Source organism: Delphinapterus leucas, chromosome 1 (assembly GCF_059928025.1).
Source record: "Delphinapterus leucas isolate spDelLeu-1000000601 "Yukka" chromosome 1, BTC_Dleu_Yukka2, whole genome shotgun sequence".
Taxonomy (NCBI): Eukaryota; Metazoa; Chordata; class Mammalia; order Artiodactyla; family Monodontidae; genus Delphinapterus; species Delphinapterus leucas.
The window spans coordinates 10749035-10767670 of NC_143129.1; the positions used below are offsets into that span (position 1 = coordinate 10749035).

The 18636-nt window shown below is 34.9% G+C and overlaps 1 protein-coding gene across 10 annotated transcripts in view; it reads left to right on the top strand.

The window, feature by feature from the left end:
* The window catches only part of DENND1B (DENN domain containing 1B), a 259365-nt gene that overhangs the window by 105752 nt on the left and 134977 nt on the right, over positions 1-18636 (top strand). For 8 of the 10 annotated variants that reach the window (XM_089906457.1, XM_089906480.1, XM_089906469.1 and 5 more), the window contains one exon: positions 12814-12883. In XM_089906457.1, coding sequence (XP_089762583.1) covers positions 12814-12883 — 70 coding nt within the window. The other 2 variants (XM_089906501.1, XM_089906490.1) reach the window with 2 other exon arrangements.

Sequence of the window (18636 nt, forward strand, 5' to 3'; positions counted from 1 at the left end):
CTGTGGACCTTGGGTTTGAGTTGCTAGTGCTGAGGAGGGTGGTCTGGAAGGTTAGCTTCCCTTTAATATGTCCTGATGACTCAGAAATGTAGGTGTGTTCTATACAAATAGGACTCTATACGGTGATTACAATACGGATATTGGTCAAGCTAGATTCTATAGAAATGTTTATAGTAAAAGAAATAACATTAAATTTAATGTTCATTTGCTTTTTAGCTACATTCCTCTCAATCTTTGAGGGTTAAGTTATAAATTCTACTCAGAATATCTTTTCATTAAAAAGTCAAATTTACAGAAAAGTTTCGAGAATAGTACCATGAGCTCTTGTCTACACATCCCCTAGAATCACAGTTGTTAGCCTGCTTCTGTCTCTCCCCACCTCCCCCCACTCTCTCAGTGTACACACACACACACACACACACACACGCATGTGCACGCACGCGCACACACGCACACACAAATTCTGTATGTCTCTCTGTTGTAGTATTGTTTTTGCTGACCCATTTGAGAGTAAGTTATAGACATCATTCTTATGTAATATTTGAATCTATTTTACATAAATTAATTATGATATCCATAATTAAAGAGTCTAAATCTTTCTCTTTGTTTTGAACTCTTAACATACTTTGAATACAATGAACCTATTAATAATTAGCAAGTTTTTAAATTTTCACAATAGTCCCTGTGAATGGGCTTGTAGAATAAACATTCTTAGCCATTTCTGTTTCAATTTAGGAAAGCCATTGTTAACCTCGAAATATTTACACAAAATATGAACTATAGCTATTTGTTAAATGATTGAAGGATTAGTATCGTGTCTGTATCTCCAAACCAGTTGTCATTAATTTGTAGGAAGCAGATTCTAGAGCAGTTACCATATCAGGTTACTTTTATGTAGTTCTCAAACCCGTCTGGGTGGAAGGAGACTTGAATGTTGTCGTTCTACATTAAGAACAGTCTCACCTGCAGAAAATATGGTTCACTTATATCAGTGTAATAAAAACCAAAAAAATCGTCTATGCCAATAAAGAAAACCTTTCACAGTAAGCATTATTGGTTATTTAGTCTTTTTAAAAAGAGTAAATGTTCCTTTTATTTTTGTTATTTGATGGTGCTTTCCAGTAGATAAGAAATAGTAGGTATCAAAGCTTTATGAAAAAACCGTGGAGGAGAGTGAGAATCTTAAATTGAGAAAATTCTATCCTACAGCTTATTTTTTCCTGGAAAATTAAATGACTGCCATTTCATAGATGTTAATGCATGTCTCAGTCACTCTCCTGGAAAGTAGTATGCAACGGTGTTCTTTGAGAATAGCCAATTTAGAGACTAGCCAGTAAATTAGAGAACAGAGAATTAAAATATAATCAAATTCAGCAATTTATTTAGAAAGTTGTGATGGGTAGGTAAATACCTATTTTAAGGTGTAATCGGTGTATGTCTGTGAAAATAATTTTGGCAAGTCTCGGTGAGTGCTGTAGTGAGAGGAATAATGGTGTTTTGGGTTCTGGTTTGTCCATGGACGACACTGAGTCTTCACCACTTTCAATTGAACTTCATACATGTTGAAAGGAAGGATGGGACTCTAAACCTGCTAGAAGAGATTGTTGTTGATTTTTAAAAACTACTGTAACTGTATTGAATCCTGACATTGAATCCTGAAGCCAAAAACGTTGGCATCCTTTGACTACGTAATGACGAAAACTTCTGTTTGGTGACAAATATAGTAAGGAAATTGAATATTCCAATAATAAGCTGGTAGGACTGTATTTACAACCACTGTGACAGAGCGTTAATCACCATAGAGTATAATAAGAGAGAGAAACAACCCAATAGAAAAATACGTAAAGCATCTGAACAGCATATTCACAGAGGAAATGTGAATAGCATATATATACATATATATGTGTGTGTATACACACACACACACACACACACACCTGTGAATGATGCTCAGCCTTACTAAAGGTGAAAGAAACGAGCACATTACAATGGGCAGAAATGAAAAACTAAAAAAAAAAAGCATGAGGGGAAATAGATATTTCATGTGCTGCTTGTAGGACTGTAAAATGACATGACTTTTTGAAGGGGAATTTAAAAATATCTATCAGATTTTTAAAGTCTCCTTCTCCTTGACTCAGTTAATTCCAGTTCTTGAAATTTAAATCTCAGGAGTATTCCCAGTGGTGAGTAGTAAAGTGTGAGCAAAGTTATTTATTATGACATGGTTTATAAGAGCAAAACCACTGGACGTAGATGTCGCTCAGGAGGAACTGATTAGATGTTTTAGGGCCCATTCCCCAGGCTCCACTCTGGGCCCCCTCCCTGCCGGAATGCTATCTGTGCTGTTCACTGATGCGTTGTATTCCCAGTGCCTACAAGAGTAAACTCTTAATAGATACTTGTTGAATAAATACATTAATGAATTAATGACTAGTACAATGGAATATTATTTATCTGTTAGGAAAAATTATACACACAGATACTGACTTGGAGAAATGTTTATGATATATTGTGAAATGATGAAAAGTTTCAAGGTAATATTTATAGTGTGTTCTTATGTTTGTAAAGAACAAGTTATATGTATATATAAATGTATATTTTAAGGAGTAGTCAATAACAGATTTATATATTAATATATGATTGTATATACTTATAAAAGGATAGATCTCTAATTCTTTGACCTTGTACACTTCAGCATTCATCTACTTTTTGCAGTGAGCAAAAGTAATTTTAATCAGTTTTTCCTGCACTAAAATTCTGAAATGTCAGGACTATATAAAGAGCATATTAAAAATGTGTGGGAATTTACCCAGATCATCTTTTGTCAGGTAAGACATCCAGGACAGGAAATGGTCCTACAAGTGTGTTTTCGTGGAGATACTCCAAAGGCAGCAGCTGGTCATTGTTGACTAGCAGAATTAAGAATGGGAAGGGAACAGGCATTTCATTCTACACGCTTGAAATTTGGAATCACAGTGCAAAAGAATGATCTTTGGAAGACAAAAAAATATTACTTGTGAGGTGACCTTCCCATCACCATCTTAGAGCCAGATATTAGTGTTTTTCTGTAATTTCAACACAGAATGTTCAACGTGGTGGAAATGCTTTGTGAGAGGACAGGAGAAATGTGACTACACCTACAATTTATTTCCTACTATTTTTTTCTCTTCCAGCAACACTCAATTTCATCATATCCTTAAGATGTAGTAGGAGAAAGTTTGTTTAGCTTCATATAAAACCAAGACTTAGAATTTAAGTAGTCATTTTTGAAGGGTTGTGGGAAGGGAAGGTAGAAGTAGCAAACGAATTATTCATGGGATTGGTTGGGGCAATCAGATCTCTTCCTTTAAAGGCCAATTTCTTGAATTCCAGACTCTGCTGCTTCCAGGGGTTCTGTGAGAGAAGACCACCTCTGCTAGTGTTCTGAGTGTTCACTGGTGGCTGCCAGGGCTTTAGAGTAATGTTTGCATTCAGTGTTTTGGGAATGTCCTGGTCCTCTTAGAATTCAGCCTTAATTCTAAGTCCTAAATTCTAAGGCTTCTTAGAATTAAGCATTAATAGGGCTAAAATTTATTGAGAAAAATGACAAAATACTTGAATAAGCAAGACACAGAAATATGTCTTTAACCATGCTTTTCTGTTAACAAAAGTAATATATTTTACTATAGAAAAATTGGAAGAAAATAAAGAAAAAGAAAGTAAAGGCACTTATATTTGTAAAACATAACCATTGCTTACATGTTGGTATTCATTCTAGACTTATTTCCATGTCTTGTTAAGACACATTTATAAATCTATTGGATAGCAAACTAAATATTTAACTGTAGTGTTTATTCACAGTTGGTAAAGTGAATGAATATATATAGAAGCAGTTAATACATTGAAAAAGCTTCTATGGATTTCATATTATCCACTGTAAGTGCTGAGAATTTTTGTACATGCTTAATCTGACAATTGGTCATTTCACTTTTTTTCCTTAAAAGTTGAGATTCAGCATAAAGATGATTTCCTTTCTGATTATAGTTTTTATAATTAGTTACTTATTTCTTTACCTGGAGTATATTACGACTTTCAAATATGAAAAAATTATAGCATCTTTTTCTTGAAGCTGTCTTTTGTGAAAAATTAGTGCATTTATATTGAAACACACTACATTTTTAGTTATTCTGTTGTGAGATAGTACTGGATTGATTATTCAGAGGTCAATTTTAGTATCAGTGATTTAAGATTCTTAGATAGAAATTAATAATTTCTCCTGTTGTCTTTATATCCTGTTAAACACTAAATTTTTTTTATTGTATCAACTATATCTTCATCAAAAAACTCTTCATTTAAAAAAAAACAAAACTCTTTATTTTACCTTCTAATGTTTGAATTTGTGTTTTAATGATCAAAATTTTAAAAGAAAAGTATAAATATCTCTTGAGTTTTTGTTGACATCGAACAGTTTAAAATATTTTAGGTCCCTAAAGAGTAGTCATAATGAAAATGGGATACATTTAAGGATGTTTAAGATTTTTTAATACAAAGTAAAATTAGATACAAATTGGTAGTAAATTTTCATTAGAAAAGCAAAAAAATAACTCTTGAGTGTTGGATTTCTTGAATAACAAAGACTTTTAGGTTAGAGATGACAATGATAATACTAATAATAACACATAAATTAATAACATCATTTAGTGTCTGTTTACTATAAGCCAAGCATTTTGCTAAGTGATTTATATACATTATTAATAAAAACTACTCTATGCCTTAGAGTTATGAGCTAGAAAATTTTCACATAAAGCTTTAAAGCTACTTTTCACCCTGGATGATGCCGTTATATAAGACTTGAAAGTAATTTAGATTTACCTTAGAGTTCTAAGCTAGAAAATTTGCACACAATGCTCTCAAAACCATGGGTTCTCTTCTTCGACTGGATTTATGCTATTATAAGTTTTGAAAGTAAGTGTATTTAATTTGTATTTGTTTCATTCTCTCTGTAGAAGAAATATTACAATTCAGGTTTATTTAATATAAAAGTCAATATTTAATTTTGAATTTTTGTATGCTTTAGCCTTTTCTATGGCATGTCTCTCCTACTTTAACAAGATTTCAAAAACACCCTGAGGGCTTCCCTGGTGGCGCAGTGGTTGAGAGCCCGCCTGTCGATGCAGGGGACGCAGGGGACACGGGTTCGTGCCCCGGTCTGGGAAGATCCCACGTGCCGCGGAGCGGCTGGGCCCGGGAGCCATGGCCGCTGAGCTTGCGCGTCCAGAGCCTGTGCTCCGCAACGGGAGAGGCCACAACAGTGAGAGGCCCGCGTACCGCAAAAACAAACAAACAAACAAACCCTGAGATATTACTAATTTAAATCATGCCATTGTTTGTATTTAGAATTGCTTTCGTATAATAGCAAAAATGCAAGAAGTAACTTTTCCCCTAATTTGATTAACGTAATTTTACAACTATAAAGTTGTCGCCAAGGGTTCAAAATTAAATACTTTCATAAGGAAGACAGTTTGATGTTTGGGGCCTTTGTAGTCCTCCCTGCCCACCTCCCCTGTAACTCATACCAAACTTGAGGCTTTCACACTCTTCCTTGAAGCAAGTCCCTTAGAAGCAGAATGTTTCAATTTTACACATTTTGTGTCAATTTTCCAGGCAGAAAAACAGCCTCTAGACATTAGACATTTTTCTACGGAAAGGCAGTTTCCTTCGTTTTATTTGATTACTCTAAGTTAGGTTCCTGCTGACCACTTAGACTGTTAGTGGTTACCTGACTGTTTGACAAAAAACATTTCCTTTCCTTTATTTAACCTTTGACTTTTGGATGTAAAAGTTTTATCAGCTCGATAGTGGAAGCCCAAGTGTGAGGGAAGTCTCCCATGGCTTTACATATACATCTGTCCTTTGCCTTATGTCTTTATGAAAACTTAAGGAAATAATCTTAGGAGATTCTTTGACTTTCATTTTAAAATAATTGGCCTTCACGTATTTGTTTTACATTTATGTATGTTTACAAGACTATGAGAGTCCCAGGAATCCTTTGTTAAAGAACTACATTTTCAGTTTTATAAAATTCAAGTAAAGTATCTTATTTAGTCATTATATGTTGAATACATTTCTAAAAACTTTCTGGGGTTTTTGTGTTTGTTTGTACAAAAACAGATTGGGACTGTAAAATTTAGTGAAAACTGTTTTAACTTAATGATAATCAGCTTAGGAGCTTATACATTAGTTAAAAATTAATTGCTTTGAACTTATGTTGTTTGAAAATTATCTAAGAAACCACAAAAATAAAAACATGAGAATAACATTTCTTACATGAGAAAGATAAGCTTGTATAATTTATAATATTTATTTTATATCTATGTGTGTATGTATTTTTTTGGCACACGTTTTATTTTTAAAGTGTGCAATGGAATCTTGTTAAAATATTTGAATTATTGACTACTTTGTGTACCCTGGACCATTTTCTTGTCATATAAAAGAGTAAGCAGGACTTCCTGTTGAATAGTTGCTCCATACCAGGGGTTGTGAATTCAGTTACCTGTAGGGACAAGGTAAGGGCCTAAAATGAGATAAGCAGGTTTGGCTGACAGTAGGAAATTGGGGTGATCCAAATAAATAGCACATGCCCCATCCAAAGACAGAAGCTGTTACCCAGCTTTAGGTAGTTGTTGCAAAGTTAAAATAAAAAAAAGTGTAACCAGTATTGCCAGTTCTTTTGATTTTTAAGAGAAGAAATCTAGATTTTTAAGTGGATTATCTTATTTAGAAGTTGGCCACTTACTCAGTTCAACAACAACAATGGTGCGTTGCCCAAACAGAATATGACTGTGGGCTGGATATGTCTGCATGTAGCCAGTTTGCACCCTCCGCTCTGGATGCTGTTGTTTATTTGCAACGGAAAATGTCCCTGTTTCCTTGACATCCTAAGAGCGTGACTAGGTTACAGAGTAGTGCCACTTGGATACAAGTGATGTTTTCATTAAAAAAACATGAATGATATGTACTCTTAAAAAGGAGCTAGTTATCACCAAGAACCAGTACATGTTCACGAAGCACATTGTGTGTAACTAAACTCAGTTCTTTATGGTGATGGTACTTACTGGTGTATCAGGCAGTGCTGTTGTAGAAATTTGAAAGAGTCTGTCCCATTATCTCTCATGAACACATTATATAGAGAGAAAAATGTTGGCTAGACAATAGATAATGCAGTTATGGGTCTTCTTATTGATCGAAATTTACTTAGATGTTGATAGATTTATGTTGTTTGGGCAGAGATCTTGTACCATGTTGCAGGCCATATCCTTTTCAAAATTTTTATCCACAGTGATGAACGTATAAGCAGTACTAAAATCTATAATTGGAAGGAATTACCAGTCTGTGAAATGAAAGAGTCAAACAGATGTTTATCTGCTGAGAAATTTGCCCATATGAATAAAATATAATTTAAGAACCAGAAAGGAAGGTAATGCTCTGAACATTAGTTAAACAAATTTTAGAAGATAGAATTTACTTTAGTGTATAGAAATTATAAGTAGGCTGATTTAAGATTAAACTAGAATGAATGAATTTTGTTCACATTTTATGCGGCTTCCTGAAAACATCTGGTCATTGGACAATGTTTATTCAAAGGTTGGGTATTATAGAAGTACATGCCTGTATTGGGTGATTGGTAGACCGCTGAGCATGTATTATTGCTCAGTCAGAGTTCTAATCTCAGGCTTGCCATTTGGTAGCTTTGTGACCCTGGATAAGTTGTTTTACCTTAGTTTAGTCAAATATACATCATAGTATTATTATAAGAATTAAATGAGAGAACACGTATAAAGTACCTAGCGTATTTTCATACGTATAGTTAGTGCCTAAGAAGTTTTATTCTCTGTACTTCCAGTTATTTTAACGTGTGGAATCTCTGATTCTTAGATTCTGCTCTCTACTCCCTAGATGGGCATAGACCTGACTAGTAAGTCTTACTGTCCAAACAGAAATAACTAAGCATGATGGAGCCTTAGAGATCACTGTGAGAAATATCTCATAGGTGTAAGCCTTGTTGTAATAGTTAAAAAATTATATTAGTCTGATTTATAGCAGTGATCTATATATAACAGAGTCAAGAGTTGAATGAACATGAGAACAAAATCCAGCATCCCTGTATAAAGAACAAACATAGCCTGGTATCAGGATGCAATGCAGTTGAAAGTATTCTTGGAGATAATAAAAAATAATAGTAATTGTAAAACGATACCAAAATACCTAGCACTGTTAAATTTTGAAAAGTAAACTGACTGTTAATCAATTATTAATTCAGTTTGTTTCATTTTCAAAAACAGGTCCATAACCTTACAAATAAATTGTGTTTTTTTGGTATAAACTAGCTTTTTAATGAAAAATTGGATTCCAGTTTGTTTTCATAATTTGAAAAGAAATTGGAAGGGGAAGATAATCGATGAAAAGTAATAATGTAAAGATGAGAAAACCAGAACATTTGGTCTAGAAAAAAGAGATTCTCTCACTTTGCAATAACTTATAATTATGAGATATTTATTACATATCTTATTTTTATAGTGAACCAGGAAGGAAGTTTAAACAAGGTTCCACATTATTTGAGTAAGGTGAAAATTACAGTGTAAGGATTAACAGGTAGACATGCAAACCACCTAAAGTCAATAAATCTTGCTTTATCTTAAGATTCTTGAGAGCAGGATAGAAACAGACCTGCATGTTCCTTGAATAGATTAGGTCTCATCTCATCTGAGCATATAGATCTGAATTACATAACACATTGACATTTTCTTGAAATAGCAATTTCTTCAGGCTGTTAAAAGTTGAAATGTGACTATGAAATGACTTCAAATGAAAGAAATTGTACTGTATCCAAGGAACTTCAGTGTGTCTTGGCAGGACATCCTCCATGAAAATTATTTCATTGAGTTATAATGAGTATGGAAAATACGATGTGGAAATTTGCATGATATTGAGTTGATAATCTAAAAACAGTATTAGTAATGTTTAAGGGTTTTTTTTTTTTGTAAGCGAAAAATATGGTAGAAAGTAGATTAGCTATCTAAGCACTAGGGTTAGAAGAGTTGAGTAACTTAAACGTGAAAATTGAGATTACCTATACTAACTTCTGATTCTCAGATTTTCCCCAAACCGTCAGAGCTTTGGCACATACTCACCCAGGTTTTTCCAGACTCCCACATGAGGCTGTCAGCTTGTTGCAACCCCCTGTCCCAGAAAATCCTACCCAATGCCCTCATTCCTGTTTCCATCTGGACTGGTTGCTTACCAGGCATTGGCACATTTATCCTTAGACTTACCTGTTCTTCCCTGGAATTCAGTTTCTTGTCTCTATATCCCCATATTCCTCCTTTCTACTTCACTCTTGCATTTTGTCGCTTCCCAAGAATATTATGGAGAAGGTAAATTTTTGAGTTCTAGAAAGACTGAAACTGCTATTAGTCTATCCCCAAACTTGATTGATAGTTTCTCTGGACAAAGAATTCTAGGTTGCAAGGGATTTAACCTCTGCCTTTTGGAGGCATTATCTTCTGAGTTCCCAGAATTGCTGTTGAGACAGAGGTTCAGGGACATTTTGGATTTGATGCCTTCGTACGCTACCTGTTTTGTCTCTTTGGAAATTCTTAGGTGCTTTTCTGTTGCCCCTGTTCTGCAATTTCACTGTGATACTCTGGTTTGGCTCATTTATTTTACAGTTACCCCAGTGGCACTTTCAATGTGGAAACTCATGTCTAAAGTTCCGGGATTTTTCTAGTAATTTTTTCTTTTTTTTTTTTTTTTTGCGGTACGCGGGCCTCTGACTGTTGTGGCCTCTCCCGTTGCGGAGCACAGGCTCCGGAAACGCAGGCTCAGCGGCCATGGCTCACGGGCCCAGCCGCCCCGCGGCATGTGGGATCTTCCCAGACCGGGGCACGAACCCGTGTCCCCTGCATCGGCAGGCGGACTCTCAACCACTGCGCCACCAGGGAAGCCCTCTAGTAATTTTTAAAAAGAAATTTTCATTTCTTTTTTCCCCTCTTTTTTTTTTTAGAACCACTATTAGTCAACTACATGATAGTCGAGGTTGATACACTGATATTTCAGTATTTACTCTTATTTTCTATCTGTTTATCTCTCTATCCTAGTTCCTAAGAGATATTCGTCATTTAGGTTCTAATCTTTCTATGGATTTTTCTTTTTTTTTTTTTTTTTGCGGTACGTGGGCCTCTCACTGTTGTGGCCTCTCCCGTTGCGGAGCACAGGCTCCAGACGCGCAGGCTCAGCGGCCATGGCTCACGGGCCCAGCCGCTCCACGCATGTGGGATCTTCCCGGACCGGGGCACGAACCCATGTCCCCTGCATCGGCAGGCGGACTCTCAACCACTGCGCCACCAGGGAAGCCCCCTTTCTGTTGATTTTAATTTTTTTTAGCATTTGTACTTTGAATTTATAAGAACTTGTTCTTGTTGTCTAAAAATTTATTTTTTCACTTCTTTCTCCTTTTTTATATTTCATTTTGTTTAAAAGCATCCTGTTCTTCCCATCTTGCCCCTCGGTTCTTCATGACCTTTTTTGTTTTCTTAGATTCCATATATATACGGTATTTGTTTTTCTCTTTCTGACTTACTTCACTCTTTATGACAGACTCTAGGTCCATCCACCTCACTACAGTAACTCAATTTCGTTTCTTTTTATGGCTGAGTAATATTCCATTGTATATATGTGCCACATCTTCTTTATCCATTCATCTGTTGATGGACACTTAGGTTGCTTCCATATATACACTACCAAACGTAAAATAGATAGCTAGTGGGAAGCAGCCGCATAGCACAGGGAGATCAGCTCAGTTCTTTGTGACCACCTAGAAGGGTGGGATAGGGAGGGTGGGAGGGAGGGAGACGCAAGAGGGAAGAGATATGGGGACATATGTATAACTGATTCACTTTGTTATAAAGCAGAAACTAACACAACATTGTAAAGCGATTATACTCCAATAAAGATGTTAAAAAATAAAAAAAAAATAAAATAAATACTAGATTAGAACAATGAAAAAAAAAAAGCATCCTGTTCTTTATTCAGCTCCTGTGGATATTAATGATAATTTTTGAAACTTTCACCTGGTGTTTGTATTGTCTTTGTTTACTTGGAGTTCCTTTTATGTTTGTATTGATGTCTGTATTTCCTCAAATATCCGGTGGTTGGACCGTTAATTTATATTTAAGATAGAGGCAGTAAACTGAATTAGCATCATTGTATGTGCAGTGGTTAGTTTCACAAGAAGATATAGGGCCTTTGAGGTGTTTTCTTTCTTTGAGAAATTCCCAGATCAGTGTCTCAGGATCCTGTGGGGGCTAGTCTATTGGCTAATGGTCATTTTCCCTTCTCTTGACGCTCAGGTTTTGGTCTTCTTTTCTGCAAAGTCAGTTATTCGTTGCTTGCTTACCACCTTTACAAAGCCATTCACCTTTGTTGCTTTCTATTGCATTTGCCTTGTCCTCATTAATTTATACCCTTTTTATTTATTTACAGTCATTTTAGTGGCATTTCCAAAGGGCACAGAGATAAATGGATGTACTAAATATGCTAGATTTAATGAAAAGTTGGTAGATATTTTAAAATATGATAGGCCTCTTTTATATCATTACTTACTATTTATAATGATCATTTTAAAGAACTCTATAGCATTCTGCTGAGTAAGGATGCTGTCATTTACCTGACTGTTCTTTTGTTATGACTTTAGGCAACTCCTAATTAAAAAGCATCATTCATGGTCACTAATAAATCAGACATTATATGAAAAAAATGCAGAAAGAATGCTGTTTTTCTAAGCTCTAGTCATTGATTATGAAATCTGTTTTGTGTATCTGTACTCTTGTCAGTATATAATTGTGTAGTAAAGGTATCACACTTTTTTCTCTTAAAAAGTAGTCTGTTGTACTCATTCTTTGAAGAAAAAAATGAGTATTTGTTAACTGATAATTAACTACACTGGTGTGTTTTGTGATTTGCTCTTCTTATATGTGAAAAGTGTACATTTTAATAAACAATTAAAAACTTTGGATAGATTTTAAATATACACACCTTAATTTGTTGAAAAGGAGTACAGATTTTATTTTGTACAATTGATTTTTGGATTTAGTATTTTGCTTTCATAAAATTAATTATATTTGTGTCTAGCAAAATGAATCAAAATGATTTTTAAATTATACATGTTTTTGATACTTAAATGCTATTTATAATATTTACAATTTTTAAAATAGGCTTTCTTACTTGTATTGATATTTATTTTGAAATTTACCATCCTACGTAAACATCAGTTTCCAAAGAATTGATTTGATTAGTAAGCACATAATTCTATTTTTTATACACTTAATTTAGTAATATTTAAAAAGAAATGATTATATCTTTGTTTTAAAAGCTTTTTAAAATTAGTTTTTATTTGATATTATCTTATTACAGTGGTTAATTTTTATTCTATGAGTGCTTTTGGTGCACTCATACCATGCTTACCACACAGTGGGATTAAGTGATTTTCGGTGCTGCTAACATAAAATAGAAGCATGTAATGAATAACCTTTATAATGGAATTTTGGATTCTGATTACTTTATGAAAACTAATAGTAGATTATATGTAAAATTTTACTGTAACAGTAAAGAGAACATGGGTATAGTTCTTTTTTTGCCCTCCAGGATCAACCTGTTTGAAATAATCTAGATTTGATGTTTATTTTGCCATCTTGTTTCTTGATTCTAAATGATATACACACACACACACACACACACACATTTTTAAAGTTGTTTTTTTTTTTTTTTTTTTTACAGTTACCTGCCATGGTTTGAAGTATATTACAAGCTTCTAAATACTCTGGCAGACTACTTGGCTAAGGAACTGGTAAGTCATGTTTTTTCCCCATTTTTTAAATTGTGGTAAAATACACCTAACGTGATATTTACCATTTTAACTGTCTTTAAGTGTACAGTTCTGTACCATTAAATACATTCGCACTGTTCCTGCAGTGATCAGTACCATCATTTTTACAACCTTTTTACTTCGCAAATTGAATCTCTCTACCCATTAAACAGCAGCTTCCCATTCCTCCCTGCCCTTGCCAAGTCCCTGGCAACAACCATCATACTACTTTCTGTCTGTCTGCATGGGACCATGTACCTCGTATAAGTAGAATGATACAGTATAGATCCTTCTGTGACTGGCATATTTCACTTCATGTTTCAGAGTTCATCCATGTTGTAGTATATGTCAGAATTTCCTCCCTGTTTGAGGGTGAATAATATTCTGTTATTCACACACCACATTTTGTTTATTCATTCATATTTAGATGAACACTTGTGTTGCTTCCACCTTTCGGCTGTTGTGAACAAAGCGGCTATGAACGTGGGTGTACAAATAACTGTTTGAGTCCGTGTATTCTTTTGAGTATATTCCCAGAAGTAGAACTGCTGAATAACATGGTAATTCCGTGTTTAACTTTTTGGAGAACTGCCGTAACATTTTCCACAGTGGGTGCATCAATTTACATTCCCAGGTGCAATGCACAGGGTTCCAGTTTCCCCATATCCTCCCAAGCAGTTATTTTTTGTTTTCGTTTTGTTTTGTTTTTATAATGGCCATCCTAATGGGTGTGAAGTGGTATATGATTGTGGCTTTCATGTGCATTTCCCTAAACATTAGCGAGATAGAGTCTTTTCATGTGCTTATTGGTCATTGTATATTTTCTTTGGAGAATTATTTATTCAAGTCCTTCGCCATTTTTTAATCGCGTCTTCATGTTGTTGTTGAGGAGTGGGAGTTATTTACATATTCACATATTAATCCTTTTCAGATATATGGTTTGCAAATATTTTCTCCCATTCTGTGGGTTGTCTTTTTACTTTGTTGATAGTGTCCTTTGATGCACAAAAGTTTTTAACTTTCATGAAGTCCAATTTATCTGTTTTTGTCTTTTGTTGCTTTGTGCTTTTGGTGTCATGTCAAGAAATAATTTTCAAATCCAATGTCATGCATGAAGCTTTCTTTTTTTCTTCTAAGAATTTTATAGCTTTAGCTCTTATATTTATCTTTACACCTTTATCCTTTTTTCTTAAAAATAAAAACAAAACAGAAACTGAAGTTTGCTTTGAATTAATGAACTTCTCTGGGATGATAGTTTGTAAATTTTCCCCTTAATCATTCTTCCCTATTTTAAACAAGGACTAATTTACTAAGATATTAGCTATGCTATTTGATGCAATTTAATTCAAATAAAAGTTCTTTTTTAAAAAAATCTTCAGTGATTGCCTGTTGTTGCTTCCTAATTTTGAAATGTAGGGTATATTTTCTGGTCTCTGGCTATCTGCTTAAATTCTTACTTGATACTCCTCCACACTTGAGACTGTACTTTGTTTGGTCATCTGACATTGTGTTTTCTTTGCTTTTAGTTATAGCCTCAGTCTTTCTTTGAACTTTTTCCTTTATCTACACCTAGAATTTTGGTGTTCTTATGTTCTTAGTTTTCTTTTCTCTTCTCTCTAGAAATTACTTATGGGCATCTTACACACATTCTTAGTTGTTAAGTACCACCGTATTCTGATCTCTAAGAATGATCTTTCTGAAACCTGATTATATCATTTTACTGCTTGCTTATAATCCTCTCAGTGGTTCCTTTTTTTCCTTAGAATAAAATCTAAACATGTGTGCAGCTTGACATATTAGAAGCTTCATGATCTGGCATCTGATAGTCCTTCTTGGCTTATCTGCTCCCACTTTTCTACACACAATATACTATGCAATTATTTGGAGCCACTTAAATTTCCTAGGACACTGGTAGAACACTCATCTTTTAAGATTCAGTGTAAATATCTTTAAAAACAGACCTAAACTCAATACAAATACTACTCCATATACTTTTTATTAAATAGAATTTAAATGTATTATTAATAAATTAAGACACTTCTTTTACTCTTCTAGTGAGCAGTCTCCTAATTTGGCAATCAAATTTTATTATTATAACATAATAGCATGTTTTTAGTGTTTGTCAAAAGTCCAGGGTTTGTGTGCGTGTGCTGTGTGTGTAAACATTTCCATCTCTACACTTGATGTACTTCTGTGAAATATTCATTAGAAGGTCATTTTACACTTGAACAATTTTATATTTAAGCTATTCAGTCATTCATTTTCCTAAGAAAATAACTGGAAATAGCAGTATTCAATTATTGCATCGAAAACTCAAAACCAGAATTCTACTTCGTTATAGTTTCTTGTTCTTTGTGTTTTTGAGTAAACATGTGGAACCAGCATTAATTGTATTAGTTGTCCAACTTTTGAATGTGTTACCTTCAGAAACGTAATACTTATACTTATTGTATGTCATATGCTCCCTGAGACCATACGTAGTACTGGAATATGTAAAAAAACATACCGTGGTTTCCTGAAGAGAGGAAGTGAGGGAGACTACATTTGTGTTCCTAATTAGAGGAAAAAAATATTATAAGTTCACAGTATTAATAACTGGAAGTAAATCTATGAGTGTAATAATTTTTCTTTTCATTGTTAATTTGGTGCCACAGGGTATTTAGATTGGAATTTAGATTCACAGTCAGTTATCCTTACCTGATCAGCATTAGGCAACTACAAAGGATTCTTAAAAGCTAGACGTTTAAAAAATTTGTTTCCATAAGGATATTGTATACACAGAACATCACTATCATCCAGAATATCCTGTGGTACATTTCACTGCTTAAATGGTCAAGTGATGAATGCTTTAGAGTCCTTCTTGTTAGGTCATTCTAAAGAGAATTTCAAATAGGCAGTTTTTTTTTTTTTTTAATAGATCTTTATTGGAGTATAATTGCTTCACAATACTGTGTTAGTTTCTGTTGTACAACAGAGTGAATCATCTATATGCATACATATGTCCCCATATCCCCTCCCTCTTGAGCCTCCCTCCCACCCTCCCTATCCCACCCCTCTAGGTGGTCACAAAGCACAGAGCTGACCTCCCTGTGCTATGCGGCTGCTTCCCGTTAGCTATCTGTTTTACATTCGCAGACATAGAGAATGGACTTGAGGACACGGGGGAGAGAGGGAAGCTGGGGTGAAGTGAGAGTAGCATTGACATATATACACTAACGAAAATAGGCAGTTTTGAGTACACACTCTTGCAAGAATTTGTAGAGACCTGAATTATTAAGTTTTCATAGTCAAGTTATGAGAAATTGTGAGAAGTCATGTGTGTCTTGTATCCATATCCCTTAAAATGAATGATTAACTTCTTTGAACAACTGCCTTTACCTTTGGTTTATTCTCCCAACATAAACATTTTAAGAGAGAATAAAAATAACTATGTATATGAGAAGCTATACCTTCACGTATTTATTACTGGATTTGTATGTGTAATTCAGAAAAGTGAGTGTGCACATCAAGGTACATTATTACTGTACAAATCCCATAAAGTAGATGTGTGATATATTTTACGTCATCCCATTTAGCATGGGGCAAGTAGTAACTAAGAGTTACTTAGAAAAGAAGTATTTAGAATATTTGCATCTTGCATCAAAGTTGCATCTTAGTACAATAATCTTACTTAAATTGTACCTATTTCTTAAAAACTAGGTTTGTGATTTTAAAATTAAAATGGAAAATGCAAGCGTTCCTCTGCACTAAATAGTTGGCCAAGTTGTGAATGCAAAGGAAAAGTTCTTGAAGCAAATTAAAAGTACTACTTCAGTGAACACATGAATGGTAAGAATGCAAAACAGCCTTATTGCTGATATGGAGAAAGTTTTAGTGGCCTAGATAGAAGATCAAAGCAGCCACAACATTCCTTTAAGCCAAAGCCTCATCCACAGCAAGGTCCTACCTCTCTTCAACTCTGCGAAGGCTGAGAGGGGCGAAGAGGCTGCAGAAGGAAAGACTGAAGCTGGCAGAGGTTGGTTTAATGAGGTTTAAGGAAAGAAGCCATCCCTTTAACATAAAGTGCAAGGTGAAGCAGCAAGTGCTGATGGAGAAGCTGCAGCAAGATCCAGGAGATCTCCTAAGATAATTAATGAAGGTGGCTGCACTAAACAACAGATATTCAGTGTAGAGGAAACAGCCTTCTGTTGGAAGAAGATGCAATCTAGGACTTTCATAGCTGGAGAGGAGAAGTCAGTGCCTACTTTTCAAAGCTTCAAAGGACAGGCTGACTCCTTAGGGGCTAGTGCAGCTGGTGACTTTAAGTTGAAGCCACTGCTCATTTATTATTCCGAAAATCCTAGGACCCTTAAGAATTATGCTGAATCTACTCTGCCTTTGTTCTATAATTGGAACAACAGAGCCTGGATGACAGCACATCTGTTTACAGCATGGTTTACTGAATATCTTAAACCCACTGTTGAGACCTACTGCTCAGAAAAAAATTCCTTTCAAAATATTACTGTTCATTGACAGTGCCTCTGGTCACCCAAGGGCTCTGATGGAAATGGACAACAAGATTATTGTTTTCTTCACGCCTGCTAACACAACATCCATTCTTCAGCCTGTTGATCAAGGAGTAATTTTGACTTTTATTTATTATTATCATTATTTTAAATTTATGTTTATAGTTATTGTATTTATCATTTTTAAATTTATTATTAAGTCTTATTATTTAAGAAATACATTGCGGGAGACTGTAGCTGCCACGGATAATGATTCCTCTGATGGATCTGGGCACAGTAAATTGAAAACCCTCTGGGAAAGATTCACCATTTTAGATGCCATTAAGAACACTTTTGGTTCATGGGAAGAGGTCAAATATCAGTATTCACTGGAGCTTGAATAAGTTGATTCCAACCCTATTGGATGACTTTGAGTTGGGGGGATTCAAGACTTGACTGGAGGAAGTAACTGCAGATGTGGTAGAAATAGCAAGGAAATGAGAATTAGAAGTGGAGCCTGAAGATGTGACAATTGCTACAATCTCATGATAAAACTTGAACAGAAGAAGAATCGCTTCTTTATGGATGAGCAAAGAAAGTGGCTTTTTGAGATGGAATCTACTCCTGGTGAAACTGCCGTGACGATTGTTGAAATGACAACAAAGGATTCGGAATATAACATGAGCTTAGTTGATGAAGCAGCAGCAGGGTTTGAGACGATTGACTCCAATTTTGAAATAAGTTCTACTGTGAGTAAAATGCCATCAAACAGCATCGCAGACTGCCGATGAAAGGGAGAGTCAGTTGATGCAGCAAAGTTTATTGTCTTGTTTGAAGAAACTGCCACGGCGACCCCACCCTTCAGCACCCACCAGCCTCATCAGTCAGCAGCAATCAACATCGAGGCAAACCCTCCACCAGTGAAAAGATTCTGACTTGCTGAAGGCCCAGATGATGGTTAGCACTGTTTAGTATGCTAAAAAAGTATTTTAAATTAAGGTATGACGTTGTTTTTTTTAGACATAATGGTATTGCACATTTAATATACTACAGCGTAGTGTAAACATAACTTTCATATGCACTAGGATACTGAAAAATGCATGAGACTCACGTTATTGCTATATTTGCTTAATTGCGGTAGTCTGGAACTGAACCCCCCATATCTCCAGGGTCTGCCTGTATATAACACGTCTGAAGTGAGTAGGCACAGTGAATGATTTTGTCAAGTAGTTTTAATTGTATTTACTTAGT